At 39.2% G+C, this 19,200-nt stretch overlaps 1 protein-coding gene across 2 annotated transcripts in view; it reads right to left on the minus strand.

The window, feature by feature from the left end:
* Window positions 1-6,248: 6,248 nt before the first annotated feature.
* fam168a (family with sequence similarity 168 member A) overlaps window positions 6,249-19,200 on the minus strand; it is a 37,907-nt gene continuing 24,955 nt past the window's right edge. For both annotated transcript variants that reach the window (XM_040008534.1, XM_040008533.1), the window contains 5 exons: window positions 18,123-18,200; window positions 13,688-13,833; window positions 12,711-12,897; window positions 12,015-12,141; window positions 6,249-11,772 (listed from right to left, as the gene is read on the minus strand). In XM_040008534.1, the coding sequence (XP_039864468.1) occupies window positions 12,029-12,141; window positions 12,711-12,897; window positions 13,688-13,833; window positions 18,123-18,200 (524 nt within the window). In that variant the 3' untranslated portion in view covers window positions 6,249-11,772; window positions 12,015-12,028. The remainder of the gene's footprint in view (window positions 11,773-12,014; window positions 12,142-12,710; window positions 12,898-13,687; window positions 13,834-18,122; window positions 18,201-19,200) is intronic.

Raw genomic sequence — 19,200 nt, forward strand, 5'->3', positions numbered from 1 at the left:
CCACAGTTATAAAGTGCTTCACAGTTCAAATAAAAGTCACATACTAACGATAAGTGCACATGTTAAAAACACACAGTCAGCCATAAAGACAGGCATTTATTCCAACATACCGGTGCATGGTCTCAAACTACGGCCAAAAATCAAGGGGAACGGATTAAGGAAACGATAAGCTATAAAAATGAGTTTTCACCAGTTGCTTAAAACAAATAACGGAGTCAGCTGACCTGATGGACAGAGGAAGGCTGCACAGTTTGGGCGCTACAACCTCAAAAGCACGATCATCTCTGGTTTTAAATTTAGAGTGAGGGACAGTTAGACAATCGGAGAGGCCAACTACATCGACAAAGTGTTAGAAGCTCTGCAATATGTAGAGCTTTAAATGTTAATGACACAGCTTTAAAGTGGATTCTGAATTCCACTGGAAACCAGTGAACGGATGCAAGGATTGGTGGAACATGTGACGGCTGCTAGTTTTCGTTAACAGCCTTGCTGCTGCTTTCTGAAACAATTGGCGATGAGTTATCGAGGACTGAGAGATCCACGTTTTAAATGTTTTAAAGTATGTAGCCCACTGATTTAAAACAAATCAGTGGGCTACATACTAAACTTGGAGGGTAGAAACAAAATGCCAGTCTTGTTTTTTGCTGCAAAACATTTTGGGTCTGCCTGGACTTGTATGAAAACCATAGCAGGGTTTCAAAATCCCCAGAGCAGCAGTCAGATCATTTTAGATGGTTTTAATTCAGACAGAGATTTTGCAAATGCTTTAAATATGTTTTATGCTCGTTTTAGTTCTTCTGATTTTAGCCAGGATATTTTGGAACTGAAACAGAAACTGAGAGATACTCAGCACTTTATCATTGAACTAAGTGATGTCAAAAAGGCCTTTCATACAGTCAATGTGAACAAGAGCCAGGGTGCTGATAATATTAGTGGCCGCCTAATTAAATCTTGTGCTGACGAACTCAGTCCTATATTTCAGGTTATTTTTAATAAGTCCTTGCAAACACAACATGTGCCCTCTCTTTGGAAAGAAGCAGTCGTGGTTCCTGTCCCTAAATCTAGTCGTCCAAAAATTCTAAATGACTTCAAGCCTGTTGCCCTCACTTCAGTTGTAATGAAAGTCTTTGAAAAAATCATCAGAAATGTGATTATGAAAGAGACTGAACATCAGCTGGATCCAATGCAGTTTGCATATAGGCCCAATAGAGGAGTGGAGGACGCACTTTTGACTTTACTAAATCTGATTCTTAAACATGTAGAGAGCAAAGGGACTTTTGCAAGACTTCTTTTCATTGATTTTTCTTCGGCTTTTAATACAATACAGCCCCATATTTTAATTAAAAGACTTTTAGAACAGTTTGAAATCAGGAAAAACCTGGTGGGCTGGATTTTAGATTTTTTAACTGACAGGTCACAAAGAGTGAGAATAAATGGGATTCTGTCTGACCCAGTGTTCTCCTCCACAGGTTCACCTCAAGGGTGTGTCTTATCTCCCTTATTATTCATTCTCTATACAAATATGTCAGACCAGACATGAAAACAGGGTCATTATTAAATATGCAGATGACTCTGTTATTGTCAGCTTACTGAAAGAGGGTGAAACTAACCACGGTCCAGTCATTGATGACTTTGTTCAGTGGTGTGAGGAGTCTTATCTCCAGCTGAACATATCTAAAACAAAAGATATGGTGATTGATTTTAGGAAACAACAAAATGGGCACGCAGTCACTTTAATTAAAGGTCAGAAAATAGAGCAAGTACAATCATATAAATATCTTGGGACCATAATCAATGAAAAACTGAACTTTGATCAAAATTGCAAATCAGTTTGTAAAAAGCAGCGTCTAAGTCACCAGCACCTTTATTGTCTTAGGAAACTTGCTCATTTCCACATTGACCAAAAAATTGTAACTTTGTTTTATCGTTCTTTTATTGAGTCTGTTTTATCTGGTTGTTTGGTGGCATGGTTTGGTCAGACCTCTGTCACAGAGAAAAACTCTCTAAATCAGATAGTGAGATGGTCCAGTAATCTGATAGGTGAGCCACAGTCTTGTTTAGCCTCCCTGTACTCTAAGCAGGTACAGAGGATGGCTTTATCAATCCTTAAAAATGGTTCCCATCCTCTAAGGGGTGAATTTCAGCTTCTTCCCTCAGGACGGAGGTTTCTATTTCCGAGATGCAGGACAAAGCGTTATAAAAATAGCTTTGTTCCCGTTGCTGTCACTGAATTAAATAAGAATTGTTTTTGATTTGAAATATTAAAATTACTATATATGTGCCACAGTGAGGTTTATATCTTTACTAGGTATGTGTGTTTTTAAAGGGATGCCAAATGCTGTCATTTTTTCTGTAAAGCAAATTTACCTTGCCTATGGGTATAAATAAAGTTACCTTGACCTTGTTGAACACCTCATCCCCAAAATTAAAGTTACAGATTTCTTCTCTATTTTTCGTCCCACGAAAACCGTACCTCACTCATATAGTGGATTTTACATTTATAGCAATTTGAGCACAACAAGGTGCCATCAGGTGTCATTACACTGAAGATAAAGCTAACAGTCTCCAACACTGGTCTCTGAGCCAACAGATACTTTATTTGATTTAGCTGCGAGCTGTCCCTTTGAACTGGAAGCAGATGAAAGAGAAACACGAAAGTTTTGAAGATGTAAGACTGAATTAACTTGGCAGAATTACTTTAATCGGGAACAAAGAGCATCACTAAAATAAATGATCACTTCAGGTGCGAACCTGCACGGTGGGTTTTTTAGAGCATGCTCGATAGAGTGTGCATGAAATCCTGAGCACGAGGAATCACCTGTACAGTGAATACACTTCAGCTGTAAAGTCAGTATTTTAACATGTCAGAAGAACAACTAAAACCTTACGATTTAGGCTTGTTTAAAGTGCTTATGAGAAACAAACAGTCTTTATATGTTTTCTGCACAACATATTCTACACAGTGGAGTATGCAAACCAAATTTATTGTTTTCTTAGTGTTTTGCATATTTGTCACATATACATGTTTCGGATTGTCAATCAGATTTTAATATTAGACAAAGATAACCTTAAAAAAATTGTGATAACTGGACTTTCACACAGCTGTGGAGGAACTTTGGTCGAGAGAGCGGAATTCATGGTTTCATCAATTACAGCAAGTCATCCAGGTCTGAAGCATCAAAGCAGCCCTAGAGCATCACACTACCACCACCAAAGTTCAAGTTCCTAGTCTCCTTCTTATTGTTGAGTTAAGAACTCACCTTAACTGTCAGAGTAACAACTAATGAGTAAGGTCTGCAGTTCTTTAGATGTATTTTAGATGTCTCCTTGATGGGTGGAGTCAAAGTTCACCACTGTTCCAGGTTTTCTCCATGTGTTGATAAAGCCTCTCACTTTGATTTGCTGGACTCCCAAAGACGTAGAAGTGGCTTTGTACACATTTCTGGACTAACAGACAACACTGACTTCATTTCTTAAGACTGTAGGACAATTTTCTGCTTTTTAAGATTTTTTTTTTAGCCCACCTCACTTTGTCAGGCAGGTTCTGTTTCAATGATTTCTTGATTTTACAGGTCTGGCAATAATCAGACATGGATATGGCAAGTGAAATTAAACTCAGGTTCTCATAAAGTGTGGTTAATTTAAGTTAATTCACAATTTATGACCGGGGGAATCTTGGAAACTTAGAATCCAAGTATGTTCTGACATCTTTCTTCCCTTAATAAATAGTGATAAATAAAGAAACTCATAAATGCATGCGTGAAACAAGTATGCAAGTGTTTCTCTCCAGGAAGAGGAGAGACAAAGCTGTGACAAATCTCCACTCCACTTTCTCTGGATTGTTGCTCAATCCTGCAAAGGTCCATGCAGAGGAAGACGGAATCAACATTCCTAATAAGGCATCAGTTATTTGGATTTGCAATGGCCACCGTGATCATTACCATTAAAGCCCAAATATATTTTGACACATCTTTTTTTCCCCCCCTTGTGCACTTATTACTCAAGGCCTTGTGTGTGTGTTTGGTGGGGCATTGTGCATAAAAGAGGTGTCAGTGTTTGCTCAGTGCACGCCTGACTGGTGGTTGTATTGCTCAAGCCAGTCAGATCTCTGTGGGCTTACAGAGAAGTGAAAGAATACTCAACTCTTTCACTCTCTTTTTTTTTTTTTGCTACACGGGAAATAACGCATCCTCATTCTTCCACTTTTTTGAAGGTACTTTTGTGGGAGGGGGAAAAAAAAGCATCAAGACGAAACGAAAAGGAGAAATTAACGATAAAAACAGAAGGTACAATGCACTATTTGCTATTATGGCTACAATTTTGTGCATTTCCATTTTTAACTTGAGGAGTTACACAATAGAAATGGGAAGTATAGTAAGACAAAGATTAGTTTTGTTCACATGCAGACATCTACAGCTAGAAAAAGTCACACCCAGAGCTTAGTACAACAAAGCGAGCTAGCTCGTCACCCATTACTCCAATTTAGGAGAAAATTTCCAGAAACATAAGCAGGTGGGTTTTTTTTTTTTTTCCTTCTTTTTGTCTGCCTGGACATGCGGAGAAATACAGTCATAAAGAAAACACACCCTCTTTTAGTTGTAAGGTGTGATACAACAGGACGTACGAGAAAAAAACGATCTGGTGATGAACGATCAGATGAACAACACATGACCTGTAACGCATTTATTTAACATTTTAGGTTAAAATGCAGCAGTGTGTGAAAAACTGAGTGCATCCCATAATACAACAGCTTGTACAACCACCTCTAGCAATAACTAAGCCAATCAGCCTCTAAGATTATCAAGGGGGATATAATAATGTTGCTTCAGTTCATTGAGGTTTTGCAGGCATTTGTTGATGCGTCATTGTTCTGCTCCATCTCCTAACTTAAGCCAAGCTTTAGCTGGCTTAAGTTGCTTCATATTTGACTTTAGAATACTTTGGTTTACAGAGAAGTTCATGGTTGAAATAATGAAGGTGCCCAGCAAGCCCAAATCATCACCTCTCCACCACTGTGCTTGACAGCTGGTATGAGAAATTTGTGCATTAAGACCAAACATCTGCACTTCACTTCTCCAATTCATAAATCATACTCATTCTAAATGAAGAAGCTCTTGCTCACTGCCTGCAATCTGCATACACAAGATAAACATTTTTTCACATACAATTTGTTTTTGTTCTGCTTTTGTTTTTTTTAAATTGAGCATTTTGTGGTTTATGGGGTTTTGGAAAACTGGAAGTAGTGAATTTGCTGGGACTGGAAAGACTTGCAACTGTCTTGAATGTTTTGCGCTTGTGAATGATGGACTTAACATTGTTGGGAAATGATGTTAAAACTCTTCCCAGACTAACACACAGCAACAATTGCTTCCATTGCTGCCATCTTTCCTGCTTGGCACTGTGTTGTGACACACCTAAATGCTTCAGGCCAGCAAACTGCCAAAACGTCTGCGTTTATAGTTGTGCTCATATTTGATGAGTGGACTTGATTAGAAGCATGTGGCAGTTAATTACCCTCCTAATTACTATAGAATCAGTAAGGGCGTACGTAGTTTTATGGCTTTCATCTGAGGTTGTACTTGCGTAATGTTAAGACCTGCTAAAGTTATGATGAATAAAACACTAGAATTAGGTGAGGGTTTATGACTTGATTTCTCTCTTTGTGCATATTTTTGATGAATCTCAAAAAACAGTGTTTTATAAAATATACCCAACAATAAAAAAAATTATATCATGACAACACAACCAGGAAAAAGGCCACACACACAATAAGTCTTCCTTTTATAGGAAAATTTTAATAGTTATTCAATGTTCTACATTTTACAGTAAATATACAATTACAAACTTGGCTTAGTTATAGTACTAAGATCACTAACTGATCTTTTTAAAAAAACAAAAAAACAAAACCCTCAACAACAAAAAAAATAAACAATAATAATAAAAAAAAAAATTTAAAAAAAAAGAGGAAATTAAAAAAAGAAAAAAAAAGAAAACAGATTTACACTTCATATCACAAGCCTGACGCAGGTCCTTCACTCTGGACCAAATAGCTAACATACAATTCACTTCTCTCAACGCTGAACAGACGTTGGGCTTCAGTTTCAAACACAACCTTACGGTAACAGATATACCATAGCATGTGCAAACTGGGTACCAAACTAAAACTTCCAAAGATGGGGTTGTTCATCGTACTTGATCCAGAGGGATGCAAGCAGTTTTTTTTTTCTTCTTCTTTTGTTTTTTTGTTGTTTTTTTTGGAAGACAAGGAATTTCCACTTTTTGCATCACATTTAGTGTCAAATCAAACTAAGAGATATCTCTGACAAGTTGAAATTAAAAAGCTGCGGCAGAACATTGAAGACATTTAAGAGCCTACTATTCACTTTGATAGTAGTGTTTTAGTTTCTACTTGTGAAAAACTAAGACTTTGCAACTGCAAGGCAAAAACAAAAAACAACAAAAAAAAAAAAAAAAAAAAAAAAAAAAAAAAAAAAAGAGAAGGGGAGGGGAAATGGAAGAGAGGATATGGAAGAGAAGATAGGTGTTATGAAATGCTTCTAGTCACATTTTCACTGTCAAGATAAAAAAAAACAGAAAATAAAAGCAAAAAAGGTTTGGAAATCTACAGGTTGACGGATGACGCGGTGAAGCAGAGTCACGATTAAGACAAGTTTGCACACCGCCACCCCTCACGCTGCAAAGTGTGCAACTGCCCATTTTCACTTAAGTGCAAATCGAAATAAATGAAACAAGGAATGGAGTGAAATGAGGAAGCAGTTTCATCACTCTGGAAAAAAAACTAAACAAAACTGAAACTGTTCCCAGCCTCTTCACTGGGTCTCCACATTAAAACAAAATAATATGTTTTTGAACTTTGTTCCACAATCAAAAAAAAAAAAAAGGTCAAAAATACAGGTCTGTATTTTTAGTGATGTTCTGGTTGTCCAGACATCTAAAACTATCTCCCAATAAACCTACAGCAATTTGAGAAAGGGTTCAAAGGTGACATTTAATTGTGAGTTTTACATGTAAATGATTAAAAAGGCTCAAAGCCATCAGCCACAGATGCCACATTAGACTTTGTCACCAGCGACATCTAGTGTTTAAAAAGGCGTCGATGTAACAACCATCGCTTCTGCAGTTCAGACGGGGAGGTGAGGGATGCAAACTTTAGGCAGGTTGGCACAGAAAGGTATGAGAGTTAAAAAAACAAACAAAAAACAAGTGCTAAGAGTGAAGACGGGAGGAAACAATATATGATCCGACATCATTTTGCATCCCTGAATGTGATGAAACCAGATGTGTAATGGAATGCAGAGTGGGCACAAAGTGAAAACGGGGGTAAACCCAGAGAGGAGAGGAGCAAAAGTTAAGAGTCAGGCAGACAATATGCATCAACAGCGTGAGAAACAGGACAGCAATACGGGAAAAAACCCCAAAACAAACAGATTCACATGAAGCCAGACGCAACGAGGACTCAGAATTCACCACTTAGGAGAACAAAGTAATATTTATCGAACAACAACTGGTGAAATATGGCACAGAACAAAGGGCACAGAGGCTGAGGGTTTTCAAGACATCATTCAATACAATTCTTTGAACCCACAAAACAGAAACAGACAGAAAAAAAGAAAACTGATTCTAAAGGCATCCATTTCAGTTCTGTCACCGATCCTCTTTTTTAGCTTTTTTTTTGTAACATATTGTAACGTCTGTAATTTCAATGGGAATCTGGTGATAAGAAATCCCACAGTTTTATGTAAAGACCTTGTGTGAACTCCACTCCCTCCTATAGAAACGGATATGAAGCGGACAGATGCAGAAGAGGTAAAACAAAAACAAAAAATAATATATATATATATATTAAAAGCACAAACAGTAGCTGCCACACTGATGCAACCATGCTTAGCTAGAAATACATTACTGTACCACTTGCTGTATAAATATACTGCATGTTTTTTAAACTTAGAAATCCAATGCTATAGTGAAATACACCTGAATATTATGCATACCCATTATGCTCAATTGACCATAGGGAAAGAAGAAGAAGAAAGGAAACAAGATTTAACTGAGAAATACTGACAAAAAGTAGTGGTTGGTTAAATAAATCCTAATGGAGTAACATCACTGCTGTCGCAAGAAAATGTAGTTTGTGAACTTGTGAAGTTTCACCAGCTTTAAATTAAAATGTACAAGATCCTTAAGCGGCGTCATTTCCTCACTCTCATGCTAATAACACCCACTTGATATCGGCTAAAATACAAGAGTCGCTTTAAAAACGGGGCCCAAACGTAGGCGCTTTTCTTCCGACAGCGGAATTATGCGATATTTTCTTGAGAATTAACATACTAGTGTACAAACATCTGGACTAAGAATACCTCAAACACTCGACCTTATTGTTTTATTTTTAATTAGGATATAAATTGCTTCTTCCTCCGTCTTGCACTACAAAGTCTAGGTACCTGTTACTTAGCATTAAATTATAGTAGTATAGTCAAGTTTCTTTTTTTTTGTCTTATGTTGTGCAATATTTCCTCACAATGTTATTCAATACTCCAAAAAAATTTGATATGTCTACTTTTCTTAGCAGTAACTGTAATAATTATTGAAAGGCGGCTGCATACGGAGCCTTGAATCCATATTTAGAGATTACAACAATATGCATTTGTTTATTTAACCCCCCCAAAAAAGAAAATCAATTCAAAATGCTGATAAAATAATTACTGTACGTTAAAGTTGGAGGCATTCCCCTCTTATTTTATTGCAATATCAAACCACTTCATCCACATACCCGTGCGCTAAATGCTTTTTTTAAAAGACCAATCTACCCTCACAGGAATGTGAAGTTCTCCTTTGAGCTTTTTTCTTCTTGTAAATCCTGAAAAAATGCCACAGGCCTCACCTAAAAGTAAATCCCACCACGATCACGACTACCCCACACTGACGAGGACCAATACACAAAGACTTAAAGTGCCGCTATTACGTATCTGTGTTTAGATTTGCTTACATAGCCCAATGTTCTCACCGAATGGAGTCATTCTCTCCCTGAAAACACTGCCATGGAAATGCTTTGGCTGTAGCCCAGGCTCTTCTTGTGTTACATATCTATGTCACTATGTAACAGCCATAATCTTGGCCTAGAAACCAAGAAGTGAAAAAAACACCCCACCTACTCGCCTATTATGACCTTTTTGTTGAGTTCTTGTACAAAATGATCAGTTTCTGCTGAATTACATTTGTCTCCACAACAATAATGAACCCTACATGTTTCATTTTAGCATGCTGCACAGGTATAAATATTTACTCGATCTGTATTGTATTTGACTGTAGACAAATTACCAATAAAGTTGTTCTTTCTAACATAAAAACACAAGAAGAAATGGGTGAAATAATTCCACAAAAACATCTAACAAGACTGTCATATTTTCAATTTCCTGACATTAAAGTTCAGAGAAGAGAAAATCTGGCTGAAGCTAAAAGTTTCTGTTAGTATTTGATGGCTCTTAGAGGAGCATTCAGTTATGAATGTGACCAAATTTGATTGTCAAACTCCTTTAAATCTGCATTCTATCTAAAGACCAGCAGATGGCGATAGCTGTGGCTGCAAAAACACTTGCGGTCCTATAGAAGTTCATGGGCTCATCAACTCACTTTGAGTCACACTGAACAAAAAAGTCTGTTCTGTAAATCTTGGTGATTTTATTTATTTATTTATTTTTTAAAATGATGATTATTTGCTTGCCCATGGGCTAATGACTTGCCAATCAAAAACCAATAAGATACAGTTTCCCAGTCAGACCCACGACTCCTTGTAACATCCATTCTTTTGCAAAATGGGGCTTAAACACACATGAGACGTCACAGTATCCACCCATCTTTTATACAGTCTGGGTACAGTGAAGATTTCAAGAGCCAGGAGCCAAAACCAAGTGTTTCAGAGAGAGAACGACAAAGATGCTGAAGCACTGTGGGAACTAATGTGTGACTAAAAACATGTTGTTGTTGTTTTTAATTTGTTTAACTTTAAAATCAATGAAGTGGAAAAAATAATTGTGAATACAAGCGTAACTGGGCACTTTAAGCTACATGACAAGGTACGGTATCATTCTGACATAAATCCTAAAAAGCCGTGCTGCAACATGGACCTTATGCTGAGCACATTATTAACAGACTGCGTCCAATCAGAAGGCTGTGATGTGCATAACATTTAGACGGATGGACTAGATTGAATTCTATTCATCTATCCAATGATATTTATCTGACACGCCCATTATTTAATAAAAAAAATTCAATAGTCTGGGCTCTCATCTGCAGGCCGTTTGGTTATTAGTCCTCGCCTGGAAAATGGAAGGAGGAGGACGAGATGATATATTCACAGTGAGAAAAATCAATGTGCATCACATACAGCACAAAAGAGCCGTCTGTTTGTGCACCTCCTTGCAGGCGAGATGTAACAAACTTAACTCTCTTGTGCCTTAAGATGACAGCTGTGAATATGTCATCTTGTCTACTGTTCTCATTCCTTCCGGCTCTCCTCCGACATCACCACCGATCCCTTTAAACTCCATCACTGCTGGCTGTGTCTCCCATGCACACCCCAGAAATCCATATGTGTGTGTGTGTGAGTGAGTGAGTGCGCGTGTCCACCAGCTAAAACATAACTGGAGGTACTGTACAATAAGCGCCACTAAGTGACGGTGTTTCCCAAAACACAACAGGAGCCCCTGTGTGTGTGTGTGTGTGTGTGTGTGTGTGAGTGTGAGTGTGTGTGTGTGTGTCAGAAAGTGTGCACGACCATCCAAGCTGTTGTCACTGTTAGTATAGCTGTATTTTTTTAAGGTTTTAAATGTACTTACCTACTCTAACCACAGAAAAAAAGCTGACATGACCCAAACCACCCAGGAACGTCCTCTATAGCTAGGATAAAATTTTGATAGTGTTACAACATACCAGCCTGCATAGTATGTAGCATGATGTTTGTACTAGGTACAATGCTAAAGCAGACAAAAAATGTGACGCGTAGCATTACAGGTGATGGCTGGTCAGTGCTCATAGCACTCCTATGGAGGCGTAACAACCGGGATGACAAACTACTGCTGGACACAGCTACACTGGAAGACGACCGAGATCAAACTGAAAAAGGATGAGGAAGAATTTGGGGGGAGAGACTGCAAAGTAAGGTAACTCATCTGAGTGTAGCAAAAAGAAGGAACATTAAAAATCAACAATCTGTAAAACTAAAATCCTAGTTGTGTTGAAACCCTGTGCTGATATCTAGTCATTAAAAAATTTGGCAGCATAAGTCAATAAGTCTTTGTGACCGATGGAGATGAAGAAGAATAAGTGCCCAATATTCTCCAGCCAGCTGAGTTGCAGCAGGCAGAAACACACACACGCACGCACGCACGCACGCACGCACGCATACACACACCAGCACAACACAGTAACAGGAGCGCTCGACACCCGTGATTGGTCAAGAGTCCTTCTGGAGTTCCAATGACAGACACAGCAAAGGAAAATGAGGAAATGAAATAAAATAACAATACAAAATAAGATAATGATTGGTTGGCAGATGAAAAGGAAAAAAGAAAAAGAAAACAAAGAAAAAGCAGCTTTTGTAAAAATGTTAGAGAATGTCGCATAATAACAATGATAGTAAAGTGGCTGTTGCACTTTAGTTTTGTTCTTGCAGACAGATGCAGAGTTCCCGTGATTACTGACGGGAGCTCGCGGTAAGATTCGAGCAGTTGCATACGATGGTGGACTCCAGATCTGGTGGGAAAGAAAAGCAGAGGAACACATAGGTGATTGAGTTAAGACTGTCTCAGACCTCTGAGGGAAGAAGGGGGAAAAAAAATGGCGAGGCAGCGCAGTTTGTTAAAGTCGAGAGAGACGGGGATGAGATGAGGAAAGGAAAAGGTGGAGAGGAGGGGAAGAAAAGGAGGAACCACCAGATGGAGCACAGAAACATCTTAAAGAGGAGGATCTGAAACAGCAGGAGGGGAGATACTTACATGATGGATGGGCTCTACCAGTGAGGCGGTACGTAGCTGTACCCAGGTGTCCCTTGGGGCCTGTAGGTTGGCACAGTAACTGGGTGTGCTCCAATTGGGGGGTGTTGTGGCGTTGTCAGCAGAGTCCCTACACAAAGAAAACACCACCAAGGATGCAAAATCAATTTGTACCTGAGCTGCATCTACCAATCATGCACTTCTTTTTGTTTTTTTGCAGCAAAAAGGCAATAAAATAAAGAATAAAATGTTTTTTTGAGTCCAGGGACTTAAGGTAGGACTAAAAAGGTAACAAAGGGTCTTTGCTAAAAACATTTAAAATACACCAACAGGCATTGGCCTGCACCATCTTCACAGATACTATCAGGGCTATTGCACTTTCACCCATCACAGGTGGGCAACAAAATCACACATTTTCATTTTTCTTTACCTTCTCAGGGCAAAGATGAAGAAAACGATCCTTTAATTAATGCTATAGCTTTTTTAAGCAAACAAATTCAAAAGCTTTCATCAGTGCCATAATAATAATATTAATACCAACTACAAAAAAACACATCAGATGGCCTCCTGAGACAACCCCAAAGGGATTTGTGTCTCCTCCAGTAGAGCCATCACAAATTATGGTCGAGAGTGAAGAACAGTTATTATGTTGGTACCATATTAGGCCCACATGGAAAGAGTTCACAGTTGCTTTCATACCTGCGCTCATGGCCATGGTTGTCCCAGCTACCATCCCCATGGCAGCCATGCCGTTGTTGCGAGGAGCAGGTACAGGAACAGGGGCCGGGTAGAGGGCTGTGGAGGGGATGCTGTTAGGCTGCACCACGGTGGTGTGATGGATCACATGTGGCTGAGCGGCAAACACTGGCTGGGTGTAGTACGCTCCCTGTCAGGACAAAACATCGGAAAACCTTCAATGATTACAAAACATCTTAGCAGAAGAAACTTAAAGTGATTTTGCATTACAAGAACAAGCAAAACAGACTGAAACACAATACTTTGAAATGGACAGAAACTGAAGCCGTCTCTTCTTTCCACTGCACTTTTCAAAGCACCAAATTACAAAACAACAACATGTTTGCCTTATTGTTGTTTTATTGTGTGCGACTTAATCTCAAAACTAAGTTCAATTCAATCAGTTTTCTAATTTAATAATAGCGAATGTTTATTTCCCCGCATTTTTGGATAACCAAGCGTGTTACTACCGGCTAAAGTGTGCCATAACAAAAATCAGCCAACGTCAAATGTCTGTGTTTTCATTCATCCAGGTCACGGTTGTCTAAGGACATTAGAAAATAAAGCGAGGGTTCTTTAGCCCTCGCTGATGGTAGAGAGTGACATGTTCTGTATCCAAACAGTGTCCCTGTAGGCTGGAGAAATGCGCTTTTCACTCAACAGTCCAATTCTGCAGAACAGAAGCTACCTATGAACATGATAAGTGCTCTGAATTTAAACGAGGAGAATCAACAGCCATGTGACAGACCATTTACTGTCACAAACCGCTTCGCCTAATTGTTTTTAATACAGAGTAAAACGATGCAGACTGAGCAGGCAGCACAAATGTATTTACTGGAGTGGCTGCGTTAAACGGTTATGGCAGCCGAGCAGCTGCAGCAACAAACCCCATCAACATTTTTCACTGTTAAAGTAACACACACCACTCCAGACATCCTCACCTGTGTGTATAGGTTCTGCTGAGGGTAGGCACTGCGGATGGGGTACATAGCTGTCGGGTACGGGGTAGGGGTCGGAGTATAAGGAGGAGGGGCTCCATTTGACTGAGTGGGGGGCACTTTGTATGGAGTTCCTGCTGCAGTATATCCTATACAACGAAAGAAAAGAGAAATACAACATAAATTCACGAGCTCACCAAGAAGAGGTCTTCTTAAATCTAGGAGTTTCTTATTTACACATCAATAACACATTAGAATAATGAGATTGAATTCTCCACACTGTCTTTAGTCAGTTGAGCTCTCACACTGGGTTTTTATGAGTAACTCTATACCTTAAACATTTCATTGTTGTGTGTGTTTCTATGTTTAGGGGGAGCAGCAGCAACCAAAGCGAGTACAGACTCACCCTTTTAGCACTCGTCCTCACATCTCATTATTTGCATTTCCTATAAAATCCACCAGATGGGGACGACTGCCATCTTTTGATGGGATTTGAATATCAAAACAATAAAGCTGACAGTTTATGTATATTTATCCAGTTTAAGCAATAGCTTTGAAGATAGGGGCTTTGCACTGTGTATTGAAAAAGCCATCTACTGACTGTATGTGAGGTATTTTCAGGTTTTTTTCACAGATTATATTCTGCAGTATACGCTGAAACCAACAACCACAGCAGAGCTGCAACACCATTTCACATAGTATCCCCCCTGTAGCTGACGCTACGTCACTGGATGAAAAGCATGACGTTGGCGACAGTAAAGGAATCTGGCTCAGACCGCTGCATTCATGTCCGCTCTGATCTCTGGGGGTGTAGTACCTCTGAGCCGCCACCTGGAGGAGCCTGAAGGTCAAACATGCTACTAGCTAGTCGCTGCTGCTGTGGAGCTTATGAAAGCGCTTTTCTCACACAAGGACAAGGGAACAAAGAGATGCTGGAGCTGCTCTGTGGCTAAAAGTCTGTGTGTGTCTGTGTGTGTGTGTGTGTGTGTGTGTGTGTGTGTGTGTGTGTGTGTGTGTGTGTGTGTGTGTGTGTGTGTGTGTGTGTGTGTGAATGCTCTCACATTCATTCTTTGCACTAACATGCATGCAGGGCATTAAAGGACAATGGTGTGTGACAATCACACAAAAGCCCTGCTGATAGAAAACACTTTGTCTCCTCAGCGGTCTTGAGAAATAATGACCAAGACACGTTTTCTAATCAGACGGAGGCTGGCTTGTCTGGCCGATTCATTGTTGTCACTGATACAAAATCTAAACATTTTAATTTCCCCATAAATTAACCACTGTGGTGTAAAGGGTAAGATATCTGCAGTCAAGCACACACACACACACACACCAAAAACAAAACAAAAAAAACCCCAAACCAAAACAACCCTGATAATGAGTCTCGGGTTTCGGCTGAAACAAAGCTGACAGAGCTTTGCCAAAGCATACCTGATATTTGGTTAGACTTCCAAAAGACGGAAAACAAACTCAGGGAGGGAACAAGGGGAGGAAGCTTCAAAAGCGGCACAGATGAAAAGTACAACCCCCACCCTCTCTGCTCGAGTACCACACTCAATATTTAAGACAATAGAAAACAATTTCAGCCGCTATCTTCGCTCCCTGCTGAGGAAATTAAATTTAATCCATACGTCCAGTAGCATTTTTTTTCTGAAAGGTATTTTAATCAAAATTTAAAGCAATCAATAGATTCTTGCATGATTATATATCACATCTTTACTGCTGTTATAAAAACACATCATTATCTCTGAATTCAGTAACAATGCATGCGTTCAAAGACTCCATTAAATAAAAACATCTTGCTGACACTACAAATCATTTACTTATTTATTTTTCCCTGAGCTCATCAGTCCCATTCATTTCACCATTCCTACTCTTTTGGTTTTTTTTTTTTTTTAAAAATTTTTTTTATTTATCTATCTTTTTATTTAATTGCTCAATGTTGAGCAATCCTTGTTGCCTTCCTTCCTCGCCTACCCCCATTCAGATCAAATTGCATTACTGTATAATTACCTTTATTACCACAAATCTACCGAATGAGCAGAACGATGAATTTAATGTTTTCAAACAATGTAATAAATGTTTTTTTCTTACGCTTTGACTACAAGAAAGCCTGCAATCACCAAACCTAAACCATCTATACATGCATATCAGGAAAGCACAACTGTAGTCCCATCTGCTGAGGGGACTACACAATGAACCCCAACAGAGCACGCATTTGCTGCTATATGGGCACTAGCAGCTGCTACTGGCTAGCTTCCCACTCCTTCGCCATTAATGCCCCTTTAGGCTGAGATCACCACTTAATTCATATTGCCTTTAAACGACTCGAGTCTGTGTGCAGCTCTAAACAACATTGTAACTGCATGAGTGATGGTAATGCTCCGTCAATTTTTATGAGCATGGTTTGGTTCGTAACTTAATTGTAACCGCACGTGACTCTGATAACCATTAAATATGTAGGAAACTGCATTTGCTTTAGGTTAAACACGCATCATAAACGGACAAACTCATTGCATCTCTACGCAGCGCTGCAGAGCCGCAGTAGCAGTGATGGATCCTTTTTAAATTAAAATGTCATCAGTGTGTAATTTATTCAATACATTAAGTGTTAGACAACCTTAACCTTAACACTGACTAACTTTCATTTCACACCATCACATTACTCAGCTGCCAGACTGCGCGGTTACTGATTACTCATCAGGAAGATGAAAACATTTCTGAAAATTATTAAGATAAATTGGAGGCGCAGTTTGTTCAGGCTTTTCAAGGCATTTCACAAACACTCGGTTCTGAGTTTTTAATGATCATTTCTGCATCACGGCAAAATTCGCAACGAGCAAACTAGGAACAGTAATAGCACTGGACTCAAATTCACCAATGCAGGGATGAAAAAGCACGTATGCTAGGAAAAGAAGGCTTGTGAATTTATGTACCCATTTAACTCCACCTCAGTGTGAGGTTCTCTCCTGTAATCTTGCTGTCATTTTAAGTCATGTTAGTTTCTCTCCTTTGTGCTGCTTCACTCTGCGTGTGGGCGTAACCACTCCTAACCAGCTTGGTCTCGTGGTAAAACGAGAGAAAAGACTTTTTTTAAATTTTATTTTATTCACACGGACATGAATTGTCACATTTTTTTCCATTAAAGTCAGCATTCCTCTTAAATTCTTGTATTTCAGTTGGAATTACGCTTGGAGCAGCCTGCAGCTCGTATGCTGTCGTGAGGCTTTCAGCGAGGACGCATCACCCTGACAACCAACAAGTCTTTAAAAAAAGGAAAAAGAAAAATGGGGCAGCGGTTGTAGTTTAACCCAAACAATGATTGAAGTGCTTTTACTGGCTAAACTTAACAGAGCAGTTTTATTAAGGAAGTTAAAGCGCCTCTTGGCTGCTGTTGTGATGAATTGATTTTATATAAATAAAACTGAATTAAAAATAGCATGAGTGGCAAAAATGTAGTCATGTAGTTCTCTTAGAACAAAACAAAAAAAAATCTTCTACTTTGTTTACATGTAGATATGAGGAAACTGTGGTCAGGAACAAAAAAAATTGAAATGTCACAAGCTTTTAATAAACTGGTGTGAGACCGTCGTGTTGACTTAATGCACACACAGTCATGTAGACATTCAGAGTCTCAGTAAACATGCCCTTCAGTAGTTCATCGGGCAACTTAGAATACCATTTTTTTTTACTAAACTACTAAAACTACATACATGTTCTCCATATTTTGTATTTTACTTTACTTTCCCAAGTTGATAAAATCATTTGTGTTTTTAAACAATCACAACCATGTGGATGTGATGTGGCCGCCTTGTATTTTGAGCCTGGTCGATGTTACTGTTACTTACTCGGGAGCCAAATGAAGCATGACAGAAATTATTTGTAAAAGCATTTGTTTTCCATTCTGCATTGCTTTGCCTTAATATAAATCGTTTCTCATGTTTTAACTATTCTAATCTTGTATTCAGTTCAATTCATTTTCATTTATATAGCACCAAATCACAGTAACAGTCGCCTTGAGGTGCTTTATATTATGAGGTGAGACCCTAGAATAATACAGAGTAAAAACCAACAAATTTCTCACTAACTGCTCGCTCATAGGGGGAAGGAAAAAAAACCCTTTTAACATGAAGAAACCTCTGGCAGAACCAGGCAAATAAATCAACCCAGCAAAGGCAGGCAGAAGAAAACAGTCTAGCAGCTTAATACTTGTAGCTGCATGATAATGATTTGTCTGAATTCATCAGTGTTTGTCTTGCATCGTGCACACAAACTTCAATGGTTCCTTGTAGTGCAATTATCCTTTATTCTTCTTAGAAAAAGAGAAAGAGCCCTCTAATTAACTCTGAAAATTACTCTAAACTGACAATTTCTCCCAAGATATTACCTTGTTAAATATGAGCTCTCTGTGTATGGGGAGGAGGGTAGAGCTTACCTGGTGGATACCCAGGACTGCCTGTTTGGTACAGGTTGGTGTAGGTAGGAGCTGTAGCAGGATACCCCCCTGGATAGCCTGCAAGACGCCACAGGCGAGACAGAAAATATTAGAAACCTTAACATCAAGCAGAGGGGCCGCGGACACACACAACTGAAGTCCCCCTCCTTTCCCCAACCCGCTCACTTATTCACACAGACACACAGGTAGGGGAGTATTTGGTTTGAAGCAGGATGTGCACAGATGGCGCTCATTAAAAAAATGTCTGCACCAATAACACAGTTGGCTGAATGCGTCTTACATACACCAATTTGGCAGACGGGACACACCTGCCAATATGGTGTGGGAGGAGAGACAAATTCAGAAACATTAGCAATGCCTGCAGACACGTGCGAGGGATGCACGCACGCATGCACCACGCATCCTCCCGTGCGTCATAAATTACGTGTCGAGCGAACAAAAAGTCAATCTGACCTGCGAAAAAGCTTCTCCTTATAAAAAGGTGCAGGTTCGACAGGGCGAGACAAAGACGATGGAAGTAAAAGGGGGAAGAAAAAAAAAGCAGCACAGAGTGAAGAGAGGGAGTGTAAGCGAGCTAAGTGCTGTTCTCTCCTCACTCTTTGCTATTATTGGCAGACAGTCTCGCAGATCTGTTCTGTAGCCTTGAGCCGCCGCTATATCGAGCCTTGGCTGCTGTAGGTTGAGATACGGTCGGATGTAACAGTTCCAATAAACGCAGTTATAAGACGGTCGAGATGTTAATCACGATCTCACAACATCCCGTGTTTATTTCGTTCATGCTAATGCAAAGAATACTTTTTAATTTAACAACACAGCAGACACAAGCATGCATAAAATTAAAGCATGGCATAATGAGCACTTAAAAATTTACAGATTGGTTCCGGAAAAATCAGAAAATAGTAAGTCATCAATCTTCATTGTTTTTATCTCAGATTTGGAGGATGTGTTTCTGGTCAGGAAAAAACCAAAACCAAAAGCAAACAGAAATCATGAAGATTTAAAAGAAACTTTTTTTTTTTTTTCCCTCACCTTTTTTGAAGGAAAAAAAAAAAGTGGC

The sequence above is a fragment of the Simochromis diagramma genome, unplaced genomic scaffold, assembly GCF_900408965.1.
Source record: "Simochromis diagramma unplaced genomic scaffold, fSimDia1.1 OVJJ01000344.1, whole genome shotgun sequence".
NCBI lineage: Eukaryota > Metazoa > Chordata > Actinopteri > Cichliformes > Cichlidae > Simochromis > Simochromis diagramma.